The 23,015-nt window shown below is 36.4% G+C and overlaps 1 protein-coding gene across 24 annotated transcripts in view; it reads right to left on the minus strand.

The window, feature by feature from the left end:
• SOX6 (SRY-box transcription factor 6) overlaps nucleotides 1-23,015 on the minus strand; it is a 552,718-nt gene that overhangs the window by 72,608 nt on the left and 457,095 nt on the right. For 15 of the 24 annotated variants that reach the window (XM_036220747.1, XM_036220749.1, XM_036220750.1 and 12 more), the window contains 3 exons: nucleotides 12,154-12,303; nucleotides 6,445-6,670; nucleotides 3,309-3,496 (listed from right to left, as the gene is read on the minus strand). In XM_036220747.1, the coding sequence (XP_036076640.1) occupies nucleotides 3,309-3,496; nucleotides 6,445-6,670; nucleotides 12,154-12,303 (564 nt within the window). The remainder of the gene's footprint in view (nucleotides 1-3,308; nucleotides 3,497-6,444; nucleotides 6,671-12,153; nucleotides 12,304-23,015) is intronic. The other 9 variants (XM_016139566.2, XM_016139559.2, XM_016139554.2 and 6 more) reach the window with 3 other exon arrangements.

A 23,015-nucleotide genomic window follows, 5' to 3' on the forward strand; every position in this document is an offset into this window, starting at 1 on the left:
TTTTTCATAATTTAACAGTAAGTACGGCTATTTTAATGAAATTGTGTGTGTGTGTGTGTGTGTGTGTGTGTGTGTGTGTGTGTGTGTGTGTGGAATAGAGTTTCTGAAGTGGATTCATTCTAAATATATTTTATTTAGCCCAGTGGTTTTCAGCTAGGGATAATTTTGTCTTCCCTCCCTCAATGGAGGACGTTTGGCAATGCCTGGAGACCTTTTTGATTGTCGCAAAAGGAGGGAGTGCTATGGGAATCTAATAAGTAGAGGCCAGATTAGTGCCCCATAGCAAAGAATTATAGAGTCAAATTGTCAATAATATTAAGGCTGAGAAACCCTGATCTAACTTAATAAATCTGAAGTTTCCATAGCTTTGTGGATCAACTCTTCGAACAGTTGGCCGACGTCCCAACATCTGAACAATCTAGTTTCCTTCTTCTGACCCTCCCATTATTGTATGAGGATGTCATATCTGTGACAAAATAGTATATTCGTTCCATATATTCAAAGGTCACCCATGATTCAGTTTAACGTATGGCACACAAAAGAAAGTTCCTACTCTGTACCAGGAGCTCCACTAGGTATAGTCATATAATCTTATTACATTGTAACCCAGATTACTACCTTCATATTATAGATGAAGAAATGGAGATTCAGAGAGGTTAATTAACTTGCCAAATATCACACAGCTGGTAAACAAAAACTCAGTGACTACTATTCCAAGTGAGGATATTATATTTTTAAACTCATTGATACTTTCTCATATATGCAAAGGAAATTTCTGAATCACTAAAGGTTGTTACTACTTGAAGAAAATTTCTGAATTGTTAATGGTAGTTAATGGGGTGAGGAGGGAAATTAGCTTTTCACTTTGTATCTTTATGTATTATTAGAATTTTCAGTAAACATACATTACTTTCACTTGAAAACTAATGAATAAAAAAGAAATCGCTGACATCTTTCTCGAATTAATTTTAGGATTAATCATTAACAAAACTGTAAAGTAGGAGAGGATCCTTGGTGCATGTATTCTCTTGTAATAATCCAATTTCCCCATGCCAAAACTCGCTTACCTACCTACCCAGATCCCAAAAAAGGACTTGATAAAGTTATTTACATTAAGATTAAACATGTTATTATTCCCTGTTGTTCTCACTAAGCAAAAGACACAGTATTGTAGGTCAAAAGAATAACTCTGTGTTTATCTCTAATATCAGAGTAGTAAAAGAGCTTTAGGGGCAAAGCTTTTCTTCTCTGTCATCCTGAACTCTCACTCTATATGTGGCATTCTATTCAGGCAGTTCTTAAAGAAGGGCTCTTCCTTGTGAACCTACTGCCAAGGATGGAGCACTTAATGGAGGAATGAGCCACTTAATTGATTGACAAGATCCAGTGACTGGCACATGCATGACAAGTCCCACGCATATAAAAGTTTACAGTTTAACAGGCACCGAAAGACCCACCATTCCCCCAGATGGTCTCTCTCCCACCTGAATCTGAACCTCCCGCCAAGAGGATTAATAAAGCAGGGGATCCAATAGTGACCAATTTTAAATATTATATATGTTAATATTTATAGATATATTATAGATATATGAATATATTATAGATATATTAATCTGGCATAATAGTATATATGTAATATATATACATATTATATATATATATCTATATATAATATATATATTTAACATCAGTGTTAATGATGTTAATTATTTGTTGAGCTTTAGGAAGTTAACCACTTCCAGAGGCAAGCTTCTTAATCTGGGTGAGGACTTTGAGATTCTTGTATCTGGGAGATCTGGGAGACAAGCTCTGAGAGTTTCATTACATTCCTATCCCTTCCAAGCCTTTCTCAGCTCCCTGTTCCCCAGCTGTCTCCTGGAGTGACCGATCAAAGATGAGAGGCTGATCCAACATGAGTAATGGCTCTATATCACACTACAACAGGTTGAATTGTGTTTCTCAAAAATATTTTGAAGTCCTAGCCCTTTGTATCTGAAATGTGACCATTTTAATGTAGGGTCTTTACAGAGATCATCAAATTAAAATAAGGTTGTACTGGATTAGGAAGAACCCTAAATCCAATGACTAACTCCTTTTAAGAAGAGGGAAATTTGGAGACACAGGGACACAATAGAACAGCCACATGAAGAAGGAGGCAGAAATTGGAATGATGCAGCAGCAAGCCAAGGAATGGCAAGGATTCATCAAATAATCAGAATTTTTCACCCAATGTACTACAAAAGCCTCTCATCTCCCTATTTCCATTCTTAACCTCCTGTAGTCCACTGTCATGCATTAGGCAGAATTATCCTGTTATACATAAATCACATCATACCACTGCCCTGGATAAAACCCATCTAGGGATTCCCATCACTCAAGAGTGCAAAGCCTTTGCAGGGCCTGCAAGGTCTAACATGCTCTGCCCCACTGCTTTCCCTTCCTTCACGCCGCCCTTGCCACACGCACGGGCCTCCTTGTCTCTGGCCTACACGCTGAGGGCCTCTGTGCTTACGGCTCCTGCAGCCCGGCTGCCCTTCCCCCTGCTCTTCAAACAGCCTGTACTGTGTCTTGATTCTTGTCTCTACTCAGCATCTCTTCCTCAGAGTCCTTACCAGCTCATCTGAAAGAACAACCCCTTCTCACCCCATTCCCTGCACTTGGAGAATCTGTCTATGTTTTGGCACTTGTTCACCTCCTAATATACTGACATTATATTATGGATTTAAAATGTTTATTTCTTCATTGTCTGTGTTCCCTTATTAGGGAAAGCAGGGATTTTTATCTGATTTATTCACTGTTGTATTGCTGGTGCCTAAAACAGTGTCTATTATAGAATAAGCTCTTGATAAATAATACGTTGAATCAAAAAATTCATGAATGCATTTTGTAAGCTGCTTTGTTCTACTTTTTTGCTCTGGCTGATAGGAAGCTTAGTAATTATATTAGCCTTCATCATGGGCATATATGCTTCTTCCTTTTTTTTACTGTTTTGATATTTTCTTCTTATTCTAATAACTTCATATATTACTTTTATTATAAGATATTTCTAAGTCTTTTGGAATGGAACAGAAAGACTCCAAAAGGCAGGTAGGCTGAGTACCTGGTTAGGTGCCTGGGATGCAATCTGCGCTAAGTGGGAAAGGGTGTATTTGTTAATCAGTAGGAACACTTGAGTGTGATACAAGACAGCCCTCGAGCTGGAAGCCCAAACCTTTGGCTGCAGGTTGATGCCTGAGAGCTCGGAAAGAGTCAGATAAGAATGAACGAATGAGTCCAGCAGAGCAGTGGAGGAGGGAAGCAAGTTTTACCTTTTCATTCCTGCAGTTGTTCAGCCCCATATTATTCATGGAGGACAGTTTCCCATCAACACCATGTGGCTGTTGCTGCTGTTGCTCCCGCTGGATCTGTTCTCGCATCTTCCGAGCCTCCTGAATGGCTTTCATCACTGTATCCTGATCCCCAAACAGGGCAGGGGAGTTGAGACTGGACAGGATATCTGCATATACAGGATGCATTATTAAAAGCTTGTGAGGTGAGAATCTTAAAAATAATACTGCCACTCTCCAGTCCCCTATGGAATGTTGCATTCTCTGAACAACGAAGGGGCGCATTTACCATTAAGAAAATTGCAATACTGTGCAAGGAGCACAGAAAGTCAGAGCAACCAAGCTGTGCTGAGACTTTTAGCTCTTGGAGGGTACCCCAGCATGCCAGTTTATCTGAGCTGTCAACCCACCTCACAGATGAAGGTTCCTAGATTTAAATTGTGTGTGTATATATTTACCTGCTCTGGCTAAATCTAACAATTGGTGGGAGAGTAGCAGTGCGGAAGATGGGGGTGGGGAAGGGTGCAGAGATATCAGACTGCCCATTATATTTGGTGTGCTAATTCAGAAAAGCTATGAGTCTAGCAGAAAAATATGTGAGTCTACATGTGTACTTTAGTGACATCTATATCTCTGTGTTCATATGTCCACTGCAGAGAGGGGAGGGGATGTGTGAAGGAATACACCACACTCTCCATTCCCCAATCGCTGGCTGGTTAATGAACCATTCTACTCATCATGCTGCCTCAGTTATTTACCAAGAGAATGACAACCCATTCCCTGCCCCCAACCCGAACACCCACTGCTCTCAGCTTCCTGCCTTCATGACAGTGAGGCTGTATGACTGGGAATAGTTTTCACATAAGTATAAAGCTTCAAATAAAGTGATAATAAATATTTACTTTCATTATATTCTATGCAACACAGTGGGGAAAAAATAAAAATTAAACTGACTAATTTTCCTTCATATCTTGCATTTTACTATAGGTTAAACTTAATACTTGAATAATCTTTTCCAATTCTAGACAAAAAGAAAGCCATTGCTTGCTGATCGATAGATTTCAGCTGCTGTGGTAAAGTTGAACATGATCCACTTGTTTGCATCATGATATGAGCATTTCATAGCGTGTGTGTGTGTGTGTGTGTGTGTGTGTCTGTGTGCGCGTGCGTACATGCACACACCTCACACTGACAAAATAGAGGAAACCAGAATATAGTCAAGCTCACACACATTTCCATGTGTGTGCAATGCATGTGCATATGCATTTGAGTTTAGAAAATATTCCCAAGGTTATCTATGGAAAAAATTTTTCGTCAGTCACTGTTTAGAGTATAGAAAACACACCTTTTGCTCTGGAGCTTTTCTGATAAAAATTCTATACAATATTGTCTGGACCAGAGGGCTATTACTTCAGCCCATTTCTAGATCATGATCTAAGAAATATGCTCTGCTGACATATAAACTCCATAAGAATAGGGCCTGTGACATAATCATCCTTGTCCGTCATGATGCTCAGAATAGCAAACAAATGCTTTCCGAACAAAACTCAGGAGCAGATTACAGGAGGCCCATTTCAAGATCAAGTCTATTATTTACTTCTATTGGCTCTTTGTCATCTCACAACTTCCAACAATCCAGCAGTCGCATTCACACTCTGGAGATGATCCACTTCTCTCTTCCTCAGCGATACCACTGACTTGGGCTGAAAACCTCCTGGCCATGGAAAGAGGCATCCTGACTCAAATTAGAATAGGCTGCTGTGTGGTTCCTAATGTGCCAATTTCAATGAGGAAGATTTACCTCTCACCCTCAGAAGACTCACTTAGGCTCTGCACAGTTTAGCAAAAATTCCAACTGGGAGTTCACAAAAACAGCACTGCGTTATTCGTGAGAGGACCTGGATTCTAGTTTTAGCTCTGCTGATTAATAGCTACATGCCTGGGGGGTGAGTCATTTTACCTGTAAGAGCCATGATTACTCTACAATGAGGGTAATAATACCACATTACCTAACTCATAAGATTACTGTGAAAAGTCAAATGAGATAAGATAGGCAAAATGTTTTTTAAACTGTACATGGCTACATTTACACATTATTTTATTCTAATAAGCATTTCGGGCTCCAAGACTCAATAATGTGAGGAAGATAATATGGTGCAAAAATCCTGGTTCCAGTCCCTAATCCCTTTAAATCTCTGTGTCTTTAAAAATTAGGAAACTTAAAAACTATAGTAATAATAATGTTAAGACTTATTTGGCACTCTGCTACTGACGAATACTTTCATATTTATTATTTCATTCCATATTATATGTAAATGTGTTGGTATTCGTTCAGTCAGTGTTTTTAAATTGCATGGCTTTTAGGTGCCAGATACCATGTTAGGCACTTTACATGCATTTTTTCTCTTTTAATTCTCATAACAATCTATGAGCTAGTTAATAATACCCTCCTTTCAGAGATTAGGAAACTGAATTCAAAAATATTAAATGACTTTCCCGGGTCATACTGGTTGTAGCTGAAGGCTCTTAGTCAAAGTCTGTCTGGTGCCAAAGGCCATATTTTTTCCTCTATACTTCTCACACTGGGGTATGAATATTCCTAGAGATAACTGGCAACATATCAGAGAGTGTGAGAAGACAGAGGATCATTAGGACACATCTTATATGATTCCAATTTTCTTTCATATTGTGTCACTGAAACATGTCATTCATATTTGTTTTAATGCAAACCGATATAGGATTGGAGGTCAAGGTCACACACATGTTAAAAAGAAAATATAAAATTTCAAAGGAATCTTGGAGTTTTGGCAAGCATCTTTGAGGCCAGGTCCTTGGAGGGTTCATAGTCACTCCTGCTCAGAGTTACTTTAGTGGCAAAGCACTGACCAAACACAAAAATTCCTAAGTCTCTGATGCTGGATCTAATTCATCATCATCTAAAGAACCCATCCCATCAGGGTTTACATTATGGCCTTTCCCAAAAGTTCTAATCATCCAAGACACCAAATTGAGTTATGTTTCAGTGGAATAGATCTCACTTTATTATTTTTTTTCCTTGGACTAAGAACACTTTGGAGATAAAGATCAGTCATGACTCAACAGGTTTGCTTTCTTTTACCTAATTCATAAGTCTCTTCCTGGTGTTGACTTTTCCATTTACCTAAAGAGGATCCCCTTCCCAGGCTTCCTCCAATAGGGCTGGGGATGCTGCTCTTGTTCGGCAGATTGACAGGGCTGGTTTTGCTGGCTGGGAAGAGGCTCGGGGTGGGAGAGGTCGGGGACTTGACAGGCTCAGCGGTCTTGGGTCGGGATGAGAGATTCAGCGGCTGTGCTGCTGCTTCATCCTACAAGAGGTTAACATAAATAATTATTTTTTAAAAAGACAAATGAAGCACATTATCACTTAGTAAGCCACAGTTATTTTACACCTCAGAGACAATGCCACATTCTCCTACGATAATAACAAAAGAAGCTAATTATCTACCTCCTTGAAGATTCATCAGAAGGAAGCCTCATTAATTTCTCTGTGTTATGCTTCTATTTACATTAACTGTGTAGCTGGATCATTCTTTTTGCCAAATTAAAATCTGAATTAGCTCACATTACAGCTTAATTTCCTAATGTGTTTTCAGGGATCTAAATTAACCTAGGGCATTTACAAAGAATTATTTAAAATTTCTGCAGTTCTATAGTGCTTTTGTGTCATTCTCTCTAAAAAGTTCCTGGAACTATAAATAGGCTCTGCAGCTAATTTTTAATATATATTTTAAATCAAACAATCGCAAGTACTTTAAAAATGAAAACATGGAAGGCCTTCTTCTGATCTCTTGGGCCTCTGCCCAGGGAACCGCATGCCACAGCATGGCTTCTATGTGGCTTTCTGGGTGTGGGCACTCTTCATGGTCTATATTCTGATCTCTATTCATGTTTAAAATTAATTTTTGCAAAGAGCAAGCACACATTATAATTATGTTTTACATACCGTGCTATATGCAATTTATTTTTCATGTCTAAAGTGATGTCTCTTTATATTCTCTGCTCCATATGTTTACAGAATGTCTATTTTAAGATGCCTGCCCTATACTGAGCACTGTATTCAAATATCTGGCTTGTAACTCTAGTTTAACCAGGAGCTTGAAAGCTAAGCTCCTTGCCTTTATTTTGTCTCATTTATCCTGCCATGAAACACCTATAACATTTCCATCATTCTAGAAATTTAGTTGTAATACGAGCATATTCATTTAAATGTTCCGTTTTAAGATCTGCATTATTGTATTCTAAAATAAAATTGTCAGCAAATGTTAATTCCTGCTTTGCTCTTGAGAAGGCACAGAGAACTTGCTTTTAAAATCGCTGTTAAAAACACACCGTAGAGCTTGGAAACAGAACACTCTTCCCTTTGGCAAACCTGTGACCCCTCTGGAGCTCAATTTCTTCATCTGTAGAAAGAAAAGGACTGATTCTAGCTGATCTCTAAGGTCTCTTCCAGTACTGATGGTCATTGTTTAAGAGGAAACAAAAAAAGATGCCAGAAAATACTGTTTAGGAAGAATTAGAAAAAGAAAATAACATGCACAGAGGAGCCACTACATACGAAGCACTGCGCTAGACATTTTCACATATATTAGCTCATTTAACTATCGATAAATCTATGGCACTGGGTAGCATTATTTTAAATTTACAAAGAAAGGAGAAAGGGTGATACAGTCACTGCCCAAAGCCATACATGAAGGGACAAAATTTGAATTCTAGTTTATTAGACTACAAACCCCAGACCCCTTTTCTACTATATTATTAGAGAAAATAAGTTGTTTGATAATGTAATGATACCTTAGGTTTTTTGTTTTTGTTTTGTTTTGTTTTGATCATGGTAGGAAATGGGTAATCAGGCACATCTAGGTGGCAATGTTCTTTTCTTTATACCCAGATATAAGATAGATTCTTAGGAAACATAGTTATAAATGTCAAAATTAACAAATATGCTTAATCAATTTACTTCCTTTTGCTCTGAACTCAAAGGGTATTTAGACTAGTTAGTTCCTTTATTCATATGTAAATAATAGTGATTCATATGTTAGGTATTTCCTTCATTTTGTCCATGTTTCTTTATTTTGGGGTTCACTGAATAACTTTGATATCTGAGTTCAGAGTTCCCCTCAAATTTGGAAAATGTTCGGCTATGACTTCTTCAAATACATTTTTCTCTTCTTTCTCCTTCTTGCATTCTAGTCGCATAACTTAGGTCATTTGATGTCCCATGGCACTGTCTTCTTTCCATATATTTCACTTTGGATAGCTTTACTGTTATGTCATCAAATTCATTAATCTTTTATTCTGTAATATCTAATCTGTTGCTAATCTCAAACAGTACTAATCCAGGGCACTTTTTATCTCGAACGCCGTATTTTTCATCTCCCAACATTCAATTTAGGTCTTCCATGTCTTGCCTTATAATGCTTATGTTTTCCTCTACCTTCCTGAACATATGGGATGGATAACATCAGGTTTTATTCAGCTTTGGATATACTCTAATTTATTTATTTTTATAACTCAACAATTACCACTTCCACCAACAAAGCCACTGGGCATGAGAAGCATATCAACTCCCAATCACGTAAATCCCTTTCCACAACGGCAGGCCTGCTGTTGGTCCCCACAGCCTGCCCTGGCTTGACAGAAACTTTGTAGGTGTTTTTCAGGGAGCAGATTTGCCTACCTCCTCACCTGGCTATACTTGTAAGTCTCTTATTTATTTATTTTTTTTTAATGTCTTATCTACTAATTTGGATCATATATGTCATTTGGGGGTCTGTTTCTATTGATTGAGTTTTCCCCTCAATATTGTTCTTTTCTCGCTCCTATGAAAGCCTGGTAATTATTGAATGGATGCTACACATCATAAATTTTATGTTGTTGGTGTCAGAGTTTGCACATACCTTTAAATATTTGTAGACTTTGTTCTGAGACACAGAACAATTTGATCCTTCTAAGCTTATTTTTAAGATTAGTTAGACAAGTCCAGAGCAGCTTTTAATCTAGGGATAATTTGGCCCCACTACTCAAGTAATACCATTCTGAGGACTTAACTTGATGCCCCATGTGTCAGAAGATATTTACATTCTGGCTAATGTGAATACAAAGCATTCTCAGTCCTCTGTGAACCTCAGAATTGTTTTGTCTGCTAATTTGTTATTTCTCCTGCCCTCAGTTAGTTCCCTCCCACCTTTCATGCATGTTGACCAATACTCAGCTACATACAGGGGAACCTTCTGTAGATCTTCAGTGCGTGTTCTCTCTGAGCAGCTCTCTCCTCTCTCGTACTCTGCCTCACAAACTCCATCTACGTGGGCATCCCTAAACTCTAAACTATGTCTCTTTACTAAGGGAAGCTGCCAAACACAGTGTGGGGTACCCCTCCCTGTACCATTGCCTGGAAATTCTCTCTAGAGAGTAAGCTGAAACAACCATCGTGCTTGCCTCACCTGTTTCTTGTCTGTCAGGAACCACTATCCTGTACTTTTACTGTAAATGTCTGAAAACCACTGTTTTACATATTTTACGCTGAGCGTTAGTTGTTTAAGCTGAGAGAGTAAATCTGGTCTCTGTTCCTTCATCGTGGTTGAAAAATGGAAATCCTCTAGGTATTTTGTTAGAATCTCGCTTGCTGTACAACTGGATATTTCAATCACAAGCTCTACTACCACCACCACCGCCACCATCTTCTTTACTACCATCAGATCATCATCATCATCAATACACTAACATTTGTGGAATACTCGCTATATGCTAGAGGATGTGTTATCTCATTTAAGACCCATAATAACATTAACTGTTATTTTATGGAGGAGACGAACTAAAGCAGAAAGAAGTAAACTGCCCAACGTGACAAGGCTGGTAAAAGTGGTAGAACTGACATTTGAACAGAAGCATTCCGACTTCTGATGTTGACAATTATAGCAAATAAAAATTCTGGGGAAAAGAAGGTACATAAAGGTACATTAGTGTTTATTTCTGTTACCTTCAGCAAACTATGTCCTTTGTGATGCGGTCATATTATATACTCAGGGAAAGCAATGACTAAAGACAGAAACATCAAGTATTTTAATGACCATAATTGTACCAATTAGAAATTATGAGATTTTTCTCAGAACTTCTTCAATAACAGATAGAAGCTATTTTTAAAATTTAAAACATTTGTTTTATGTCTCGGTCTATATTTTTACCCATGCATAAAATAAACAATCTAATAAGGATAAGAAATGCTTCCTTTGTTATTAACATAAAATACAGTTAAGTCAAATTATATAGAGAAGTCCCTAAGAATTTTCATGTGGTCAAGTGAGTAATAAAATTCAGTTGGCTCACAGAGCTGGAATGGTAAAAGTAGATATAAACGTGAATTTAACCAGGGAACATTTTACTCATCCAGTAAAGGCTTAGTTTGGTGCAGTTCCATTTGGCCAACTCACTCATAAAGTGACTTTTTCATGTTAAAATACCTAATTCTCAATACCTCAAGTCCCTGATGTTTGATATGCTCATACCCTAACAAGTATAATTAATGCTTTGGTTTGAATTGTAGTGTTCTGACTCTTATTCACAAATAGAAATTCTTAGGACACAAAATACATAGTCTGTTTCCATAAGTTATGTGATCTTATTAAATGTAAACTGACTATTGTCATATCTCAATATTTCTAACAACAAAGCATAAATGTCCATCTATTTCTTTGGAGAACTTAAAAGCATGAGTGGCATTAAATTAATTATTTTGGGTAAGGCACAGGCAGAACTACTTCCTTCAATGATTTTTTTTTTTATCTTTGATATTTGGGATCCATATTTTTTAAAAACCCTTCTGAAATCTCAGAATTCCTACTTGCAAATTTTAGAAAATAAAACAATTTTAGTGAGTTTGTAGCAACCAATGTTGTTTTGTTGGCTTTAGATATTTTCCATGTGAATATTTAATAATTGTAAATTTTCTCCAAATGCAGTACTCTGTGCACATTATAGTAATCCATCTGTGCTTAGTATACCTCTTTAAATAGATAAGTTAGTTATACAAAACAATTGTTTCTGTGAGCTGTTTGAATTTGTTATTTCAATATAGGAAGGAAAGGCAATCATAAAAACCAACCAGTACCACCTATAGGTACCAGCTGCAGCACAAAGTTGGAATGGATCACCAATTTCTTTCAGTCGCTAAGTATGTCCTGACTGCCCCATTTTAAGACACTGAAATCAGTGAGAAAAAGTATCTATTAATGTCTCAGTAACAACTTGGGAGAGCCTTTTTCTCTCATTACAACTATATGACGTCGAAGCATGATTATGTAATGATACCACCTCTCTTCAAAGTCGACCTTTCTAACTATTTTTGAAGGTGAGATCTTTAATCAACAAGCCATATCAGGCTCTTTTTTTGTTCTGTTTTTTTTTTAAATCTAAAGTTTTGAGATCCTTCTTCATGTTTAAGAAAGTTTGAGAGAAGTGTTGCAAGTCTATGGCAAACAGTGGTAATAAAACCACGGCCACTCATGCCAGTAAACATTAAAAAATAAAAGCTAGACTCCAAAGGGGAAAAACTCTTGAGAAGTGAGTTGGCAGATTTAGGTAAAGATCTCACAATATGGCACTATTGTTATCAAAAGGGAAACACCTGTTTCTCAGTGCTCAATCATGAAATTTACCATAAAGAGGAGCATTTTTGGGGATCCTTTATGTTGCTGTGCTTCCTGCTGTTTATTCCCATCACAGCCTGGTTCACTACCTTTCTTGTGAAGCTATTTTCCAAACTGTTTCCACAATCCTGCAAAGCAAGTACCTTAACTTGAGTTACAGGGCTGGTCCCTCTCTTTTCATTTTTTATCCCAGTAGGTGAGACTGCCCCTGCTGTGTTTGGTGGCTGTGGAGTTGATGGCATCTTTGCTCCAGGTGACACCTGCATGCTGGCCAGCTGAGCGGCATAGAGCTGCTGCAAAACAGGGAAGACAAACATTATCTCTTTAAATGTAGCTGAAGTGGAGTTCAAAAAAAAAAAAAAAAACTTACCGTATTGTTAGATAACTACATCTCTCAGCCTTGCAATTTCTCTTTCATTATTTTTTTTTTTAAAGAGGTAAATGAGAAAGACCAAATAAGGTAACAGAAAGAACAATTACTGGTGGGGGAGTCATTGTTCTGTCTTTGGTCCTTCTAGCAATAATTTTAAGACTGTGAACAAAGGACTTGATCACTCCGGAACTCAGTGTCTTTCATTGTACAAAAATGAATTTGACTCAACAGTCTAAGAGATTCTTTCTAGTACCTAAAATCTTTATAAAAAGTTCTTTAAATGTTGGTATGTCCATTCTTGAAAGTTTAATATTCATGAATTAAGAAAGGAATCTGAATGTTCCTAGGGATTCCTGGAAGAACACTGTTCTCTTTCAGTAGTACTGACCAGGCTTCCCTGGGGATGCCGATCCTCCTGGGTGATGAGGGTGCTGCCCTCACAATCCCTGAGGCTCAATGGCAGTGACTCTTTCTTCAGGGTCTTATTTTAAAGCAGCATATAACATACTCCTTAAGAGAATATAGCCGAATTTGTGACAAAACAATAATAATAAAAAAAAATAAAAATCAAGCTCCTTTTTCCTAGCACAAGATGTTAAATCGTTAACTGTCAATTTATTAGGTTTTGGGTGAAACTGGTGATAAATGAATATGTAGATCTGCTAGTTAACCGGAATTCAGACATCTCAATCTTAAAACTATCTAATGCTTGAAAACTCCATTCAAATATTTTTTGTTCTTCTTGTCATCAAGATTAAGCCATTACCTTGATAGTCATATTTCTATCATAATAAATAGAAAGCTTCCTAGTTCATCAACCACAGAGAAAATAGCTCAAACTTTGCCACATTAGTAGGGGAGAAAAAACAGGTGGTTTGTATGTAATTTCCAGCATTACTATCATTCAGATGGACAAATAAAAAAAATTACAGTAATCAAAAACAGACCTTTCAGCACATGTAATTAAATGAAAGCTTAATAAAGAATAATTTGCAAGAGCCAGATGTGCTTATGTCATGATCGTTGCTTTCTTTGGAACAATTTTTCTAATATAACAAGCCTCTAAAGAAATTAAAGTTTCATAATTCTGTGTGTGCAATGACTAAGTGGCAAGAAAAATTCACAAGTAAGAGTCAGTCAAACTGCTAGAATTTGGGGGAGTAAAAGGGACTCTCTTTTCTGTTTCCTTTTTACTCTGTTGTATCCTTTTGCTTTGAAATTCAGCCAGGTATCTTCAGAAGGGGCACAAGTGAAGCTTCTGAAAAATTTCTGCTTGGATTAAGCCAGTGTAGAAAAGTTCTATACTGGAAGGGGTGGAAAAAATGAAGAACTGAAAAAGCATTGGCTATGTAGTAGCTGGTGTCATGATCAAATGCCCTACTATTGAGTATTAAGGAGTCATGAAATCTTAGGAAGGCAACAGTCCTTAGACATTGTTCATGCCTTCATTTCACCCCAATAATTTACAAGATCAGAAGAAAGTCAATTTTATTCAATTTCAAGTCCTTCAGAGAACTTCAACTAGTGAAAAAAAAAAAAGCAGAAAACAAGTCTTTGGAAACAAGAACATGTTTTAAAAGGCTGCCTAAATTCAGCAATCCTTCAGGTTGTTGGAACAATATAGCTGCTTTTTAGAAATAGAGTAGTGTCCATTGCTTCCTCTAAAACTTGGATGGCCATTTATTTTATATCTCTTTCTAATGGGTTATACCTAAGAGATGCAAGGCCCCCAAGAACTCTGAGATTCCTCAGGGTTGTGATTCTTTGGAGTTCCTTGTGGGTTGTGATTACTGACACAAGAGAGTCATGAGGAAGTATGGTCACATTCCTCATAACTTACAGATCTATGTAAAATGAACAGTAAGATATCAGATAAGATTTAGTAGAATGAGTTTTTAAATAAAAATCAGAAAATAGAGTCCGCTATAAAGATAGAGTCACTCATGAAAACAAAATTTTCACATTCTATCTAACAAAATATATTATTTTAAATACAAGTATCGTGTTTTTTCGGATTGAAGACTTTCAATCTGACTTGGATAAAAAAGAATCTCATTTGATGAATAGGTACAAGTTTAGAAAATGATTTCACAGATACCACATCTTCTAAGCTAACATTAATTGAATATGCTCTGTATGCAAGGCTCTGTGTTAGGTGCTGGGGCGGATTCAGTGTCTCAGAACAAGCATATTGCTCTGGAGGCGATGAAAGTTATAGATCCATAACACTTGATTTGTCCCTTTCTTGTGGTGCTTCTCACATTTTTAAACCTTGTGTTTAGTTATGCACATATGTCTTATCATCTTAGACTATAACCCTATTAAAGTCATAACCAACCTAATTATTTTTAATACCTACCATCAAGAATAGTGCCTTGCAACTAAAGATAACCAATCCATATTTTCTGAATTAACATACAGTATATAAAATCACTGGATGTTAGGAAGGATATTCTCTCTATATAAATGAGGCATCAGAAGTGGTATATGATTAAATTTATCATACATGTAATGAATAATTTTATGATATTGAGTTAAAAAGAAAAAGGAAAATAAATTTAGTCCAAATTAAATTATATTGTTTCACAAGAAATGATTTTTTTAAAGTCATTTGTTAAAATGTTGACTAGACAGCTACTCAATAACTGTGAGTTTCACTGACCTATCTTAAACTTTTTTACAAATTCTGTTGTTTAAGCAGTAACTACAGAGCAGTACCAATTTTTCTTCTCAGTTTAGTTACTTGTAAATTTAAAGTTTCTCTAACTGCAACTGCATCCTTTCTTTAAAGAACATAAAACATTAGTTATTCAAATAAATAGCTTTAGTTAGAAAACTCTTGAACTCTGATGAACTATCATGTAAGGGTTTACTAAAATGTCATGCCACGTAGGATTCTTAGATCATAGTTCATAGTCGTAATCATGATAATAATGAATATTCATTTCCAAACACAGTTGATGTTTTAAAAATCAACAGCCTAGTAAAGCTTATAACAACAGGCTTAGCCAAAGTCCTATAAACATCTAAACTTTGGTAAAGGCTGTTTTTGTAAATATAGATTTTTTTCATTTTAATTTTGAAAAATATTCAGTGATTGTTTGGGATATTGAATTGTTTCTTTATCCAAGATATATAAAATAAATGCTGTGTATGCATGTAAAAATGAGCCTAGCTAAATATTTTTTCAAAATTATAAAGTAACTCATTTTATAGGAGCAATTTCAGAAATGCTTTTACTATTTTATGGCTAAAAGTATTCTACCTTTATTATTAGCTCTGTTTTAATAAAGTAGTCAGTATTAAAATTTTGGTAAGCTGAACAATAATATACGTGGCACCTAGGATTAAAGGAATCTTAACAGATCATTTAATGTAGTCCAACCTCCTCATTCTACTGATGAGCTGAGGTCCAGAGAAAAGAAACAGCAGGCCCAAGATCATATAACTAGTTAGTACTGGAGGTAGAAGAAAAACTCTCCAGCTCTCATTTCTAATATTATCATTTAAAGTACAAATGGACATATGATGAACCAACCTTTGCACCTTTCAAGCACATTTCCAGCATTGATGAATTTGTTCAATGACAAATCTTTACTGAATGCCTACTATTAACTTAAACACTGTGCTAAAAACTAGAGGTATAACAAGCAACTCAGAAATAGCCCCTGCTTTTATGGAGCTAGGAAGAGAAACATATTAAACAAATGCTCAGACATTTATGAATTATGGTTAAGATAAGTGCTGAGAAAGAAAAATACAGAATGTCAAGAGACTATCTAATAAAGGTATTTAACATAGTCTGGAGGATCGCAATAGCTTCTCTAAGGAAGTAACATTTTAAGTAAGAATTATCCATGTGGAAAGGTTGATAAAGAACATTCCAGAGAAGAAACATCAATTATTATGGCTGTGAGGTAGAAAAGGAGGCAATGTTTTTGAGGAACTTTACAAAGGCCAATGTGGCTGAACTGTTGAGTGAATCCGGAGTGGCATGAGAAGAGGCAGAGAGACCACGTTAAAAATTTTAGACTTTGTCTCAAAAAGAGAAGTATCTACAAAGAGCAATGAACTGAAACCAAGAAACAAAGAAGCTTTTCTACAGTTTACCATCCAACTCATTGACGAGTCTTCTAAATAAATTTGATTAAGAGAGTCATATGAAGATTTCACAAATCTAAAAATACATGCCCCTAATAGTGTTTCTCGAATTCTGTGTCCTGAAACTATAGCCTTAAAGAAAAACCTATCTTGCATTTGGATGTTAGTGACATTTTAATAACTGCTTAGATTCAACATAAAACAATAGGCCTTACCAACCAAATTCAGCCTTATGGTAAAATTCTTGAGTATCTTCGACTACACACACTAGTGTACAGCCAGGACCTAAGAAATGTATTTTGTCAGAGTCATTTTATAACACTATTGTATTTGTTTTGCCCTCCAAATAGCCAAATTCATGTCCAATTATAATGGGTGATGTCACAGTGTATCTAATACCTACTATGACATGAATATGGGTGTGTGTATACACACTTGCTTTCTGTGATGAAATCATGTAATATCTCCAATGGAGAGCGCCACAGAAAAAAAGGTACAAGGCCTTTTCTTCTCATAATCACATGATTTTCACATAACCATATAACCAATCATCCAAATATCGCCCCCCTTCATTCATGTGTTACTCAACAAACATATATTGAGCATTAGCTCAGGTACCGTACTAGGCATTTCACATTGTTTTATTTAATCTTAAAAATAATTATATGAGATAGGAATTATTATCTATTTTAGAGCTAGTCTCACTTTTAAGCCCATGCCTTTTCTGCTTTTGTACGTTAAAATTAAATTATTTTAAATAATAAAACCAGTTCCTGTCTCTAGCCACAACACACAGATCATTGTCCAAGGAGAAGAGAGATTCTGATGTTGCTGCTGTTCTGAGCTCTTAAACAGCAAATTATATTTCCAGATGTCTTACGGCTACTTTTTCTAAAATAGTATTTCACAATCCTCAAACAGAGACCACCAGCCACCTCGAAGGAACAGGAAGCACAATTTTTATCTAAACAACTCAGTTCTCCAACCTACCTTTAAGCCATAATAGAAGACACCGGAAATACCGTAGTGACACATTTTAATAGACTGATAAAGTAAATGGAACTATGCAGAGTACAGGTAGAAATAGGAGAACCGGATAAAATGGAAACTAACAGGGGCTTCAGACTGGCATCAGTATTTTCCAGTATATAGAAACCAAGTATAAAAATGAAGGTATAACTTCACACACTGAATTCTCTTTGGAGCAGATTCTCCTGTGTTTTGTCATTTCAATTAGAAAGAGCATTTTAAAGTGGCCTGTCAGAATCTGTCCCAGAGAGAAAACAAATTCTCCCTCAATGCAACTTGCCTATAGGTGGATAATGAGGAAAGGCAGAGAAGGGAAAAATGGTATTCTAAAAAAACGGATTCACAGATGCTACTGAAAGATTTCAACTCTTACCTTTACAGTCACCCCATTTGCTGTGGTTCCATACTATATCTGGAAACCCCAAGAATAGCTTAGCTTCACTCATGTTCTATTCTTGTGTACCAGACTCTACTCAGGGGGAAGAATAGGAGATGTTTGAGGAAACAAGCAGAGTAGGGCAGAGGGACTCCTTAAGGCAATGTCATTATTTGCTTGATTGATTCTGCCTGACACTAGGCCCCAAGCTTGGTTCAGTTCTCCAGGGATATCCTGGGTTTTGTTACCTTCTCAAAACAGTGCAGATGATCTCTTCTGTCCACCAAGCAAGGCGTGCTACAAAGCTGGACAAAGTTGGCTATGAATGCTGTGAGAAGGTGGAGCAGAGACAGGGGTAATTAAGCAGCCTGATTTAGTGCTTATTCAGCACAGGGAAGAAAGTGTGTCAGTAACAAGTCATTACAGACTAAAAGAGGGGTTGGGGAAAGAGCTTAAAAATAATTTGAAAGAGATCACAAATACCTTTACTTTTCATAAACCTCCAATGTCAACAAAATGATCCAGGAAATATAGCTGTGGTTTTATGAAAGGAAAGAACCGAAGTCCTTGTTTTCAGCACAGAAGGTACTTGTTTAGCTATACCCCTAATATCTGACACCAAAGAAAATTGGCTGTAGATAGGAGGTGGGAGAAGGAATAAGGGAAGAACTACCACTCCTACTTGTCACATAGTGGGTTAATTTCCAAGGCAATCTCCTTGCCCCTCCTGCATATTTTCATACTGCCATATTTTTTTCCTTTCCTAGTAACCCCTCTTACTTGTCGTAATTCTACTCGTCTTTTGATTCTCGCCTCAAAAATCACTTTCTTCTTAAAGCCTTATCTGACCACAACCTACTTTGTGTTCCCACCGTATCACATCCTCTATCCCTGTGTACTTTATAGAATTTTTTTCCCATACCATTCTCTACCACCAAATTCTGAGCTCCTTAGGGGGAGGACTGGGTCTTATTTGTTTTTATGTTCTTAGCACCTAACGCCTGACATTTACTAGGTGCTCTGTAAACACTGACCATTAAAACCCCTCATTTTCGTCTCTATCTTCTTGAAATTGCTATCATTTCTGCCCACATTCTCTCCAAAAGGAACCCCAGAGATGGAAGTCATCTTTCTTTCTTTTTGTTTTCTTGAACCTAAAGCTTATGGGTTCACCATATAATAAACTGATTTTATTATAAACACCAGATAACACAATGTCAGAAGAAGAAATAATTTAAATATCATCTAATATCATCCAATCTCTTTGCTTTACAAGTGAAGAAAAGTCAAGTCTAGAGGGGGAAAAAATGTGATTTGCATAAGAATACCAACTGGTGAGTAGCAGGCAGAATAAAATCTAGAACCCAGGTTCCCTACTTTCCCCAGTGTTCACACCAACTCATTTGTCTTTGTGTTCTGTTCTCTTAGGAAACTGACTGCAAATACAATTTGTACATTGTATTAGAGCTTCAGGTTTGTCTTAAATAAAAAGGATGTTTTTTCAGCTTTCTCCTAAGATTAAGAGAATTTCATCCGATATGTCCTTGAAAAGTAATGATTGGGTACCCGAGAATGATTTATGTTTTAAAATTTTATTTTAATAATTGTTTTAAAACGTACACATTTAAAAATGCAACTGTAGTAATTAGGTTAAGGTAATTATAATCATGTTAAGATGTTTTCAGATTTTTAAAATTAAAGTTTATGCAAATATACATAAAAGGACAAAACTTTGTCTCAAGTGAGCTCTATATCACCTCCTATGAGACTTCTGCCATTGGCCCTTCCACAACAACAGAAGGAAAAATGGGACAAACACTGACTATAAGCCACTGGAGAACCATGACCTGTTAATTCATTTCATTATCCCCTGCAGCCAGTTCAAGAATGTTGAGTAAAAAAAAAAAATGAATTGAAAAAAAGTTTTCCTGGCTAGCAATCTTCTTGCCCATTTTCCCAAACACAGAGTAGCTTGCTCCTCTCACATACTGGTGCTAATGGCATGGGGCTGTGTGGGAGAAGCATGTTGGATGTGGGGGAGAGAAGCTATAAAAATAAAAAATAAGAGAGAGGCTCAGGTCACAGGTCCTACCCTTACGCAAAGAGAATTTAAAGAAAAATTGGAATCCAACAGGTAACAGAGCATCCAGTTGTCTGCTACAAGAAATAAAAAGAAAGAAAGAAAAGAAAGAAAGAAAGAAAGAAAGAAAGAAAGAAAGAAAGAAAGAAAGAAAGAAAGAAAGAAAGAAAGAGAATAGACAGAATTAATTCACTCTTGGATTGCACCAATTATATTGGAATACATTCAGAAGAGCTTTTCCTTATGGAACATAGATGCACAGTGGAGATCACAAAGAATAAACAAAGTAACCCCCAACAGTTTTAACAAGAAAACTCAATCTTTCTGCTTTTATTTAGCACCCTTTTTATTCAGGGTGCTAAATAAAATATGTAAATACATAATTCTTTATTTACAGAAATAAAAGTTGAGTCACTGAAACAATTAGTAATTTGGTTCTTGAAGCAAGGTATTTGAAGAGGTGATAGATGATGAGGGCAGTTGGAAATCGGCAGAAGGGGAATGGATCTGACTGTTTTCCTTCTGTTTCCAAGAGTTGGGCAGGCAAAGCTGAAGAGATCCAGCTCTCTGAATGTGCTCCAAGTGGTGCGGCTTGCATTTGTAATGCTCTTTTAACTCTCCAGTCACAAAGCTGTAGCTCACCAGGAAAACCTGAAACAAGTGTGTCTTGGATCTATCGATAAGATATAAAAACTCATCAATGAATCTAGAAGTTAGATCTGAAATCTGAGCATGATTCCCCATGAGCCACAGGGAAGTTTCCAATAGGTATTTGTATTTGACTATATGTACTGAGTTCAATCAACTACTTTTAATATGTGAATATATGTCACATTCCCAGTATTTAAAAGCATCGTTTCTTTTTAACCAAAAGGTGAATTCTGGTTCAAGTTCATTGAAAAATTATCTAATGAGTGGCCACTACTGGCCAGGTACTATTTGGGAAACAGAAGTGAGCAGTGACTTTGGGGAAGGGAGTGGGGAGAAGACAAATAAATAAGCACACGGACTTGTAATTCTGGTGGTGATATGTGGTATGAAACACAAAGTGACCAGGTATATAAATGAATATGGGGGAGGAAGAGCTAAATATAGAGGAACACTAAAAGAAGGAAAAACTCGAGTAGAGACCTGAAAGCTATGAGGGAGTAAGCCATATCATCACCTGGGGATAGCAACCGAGACAGAGGCAAAGGATAGGTGAATGTCCTGAGATAAAGATGTGCTTGTGCTTGGAATGTCTGAGGAACATCAAGGAGGCCAGTGTGGCTGGAGCAGAGTGAGCTGGGCAAAGGGTAATCGGTCAGGTGTCAAAAAGATAGCAAGGTGACCAGATCATGTAGACTTTATGTACAACCTAACGGATTTTGAATTCCATTATGAGTTTCTGAGTTTCTAGGAAACACCCTTACAACATGGCAGACCTGGAAATCCCTCAGCAATACCCACACTAAAATCTGGAGATATGCCAGGGCTGCTCTGCCTTGGTCCATGATGACTGCCAAGAAACCAGATGCTATTGCTTGAAAAATATTTTACAACTGCCCAGCTTCTATGCTTTTCATTTTCTACCCATAATAAAGCCTCCCAAACAACACAGAATGAGGACAAATATGAGTAAACATGTAATAAAAAAGTTTTTACTTAAATTGTTAATATATATTTGAGAAAACAAAATTGCATGAAAGTGTAATATTTTCTAAATGCTACTTTTCCACTGTAATCAATAGAATAAATGTTGCTGGTTGGAAATAAACATGTTTATTATATGAAAAGGTTTTCACTGTTTTTAAATTGAACTTGGTTTTAATTTCTCAGAAGACTGGAAGATTGAACACAAGAATCATACTAATGAACAAAATTCATACTTATGATTAAATGTATAGAAATTTCATGTTAATAATATAATATAAAATGTGCATTTATAATAAATATTGAGAGAGAGAAAGATATATTTCGAATCAACTTTTAAGCGACCAAGTAAAATGAGCAAGAAATAACACAAAAATCCTCTTCTTACTTTCCACTTATATTTGTTTCCATATTTTTTTATTTCGGAAAAATGTTTTACCCTATTTCAGAGCCACCTTCACTGTCATTTTTAAACTGCAAATTATCAGTATTGCCAATTGCAGAACTTCAGCGTATTTTGCAGTATGTAAATATACCATCTGTATCCTACAGGAATACCTATGTCTTCCTCCCTAAGTAGCAGAAAGGAATAATACCTTATACATAGGAAGCATAGTAAAAAAAAGTACTCGAATTGTATGTAATAAGCATACAATGTGTTTTATTGTCACTAGATATGATTCTGAAACATTACTCAAAAATCCGCTCTGAAAAAATCAGATGAAGCTATAAGGTTAATGGTTAATTAATAGATTAATATAATGATTAATATAAAAGACTGAAGACAGTTGGAAAAATAAGGTTTCCATGTTTCTCAGACATGCAGGACAGCGTAGTGATTAAGAGTGCACATTCTTTAGTCAGAACGACTGTTTACTAGCTATGTGATCTAGGGCAAGTTATTTAATCTCTCTGGACCTTAAATCTCCACATCTTTAAAATGGGAAAAATAAGAGTACCTGCTCCAAAAGATTGTTGTATTAATGCGCATAACATACTAAGAAGAGGACACACCATAGAGACTCAATACTTGCGGGCTCTCATTCTTAGTATATTCTCTTTAAGAGATGTTTTTCCAAAGATCTTATTCAGAGAAACATTTGGCATGGTTATTCAGTTTAGTAAAACATAGAGATTTACAGGTGAAGAAGATATGCTGTCTTTCAGGAGCCTCACAGCAGGGATAGGAAAGAGAAAGGGAGAAAGACACAATATGATGAGTAACATAAAGGAATTATTTACAAATTACTAGTGAAACACCACCACTGGGCACAGTTAGGTGTTTTTTTTTCCAGCTTTATTCAGATATAATTAACAACACTGTGCAAGTTTAAGACACACAATGTGATGATTGGATATATGTACATATCGTAAAAATGATTGCCACAATAAGGTTTGTTAACACACTCATCAC

Source organism: Rousettus aegyptiacus, unplaced genomic scaffold, assembly GCF_014176215.1.
Source record: "Rousettus aegyptiacus isolate mRouAeg1 unplaced genomic scaffold, mRouAeg1.p scaffold_m13_p_5, whole genome shotgun sequence".
NCBI lineage: Eukaryota > Metazoa > Chordata > Mammalia > Chiroptera > Pteropodidae > Rousettus > Rousettus aegyptiacus.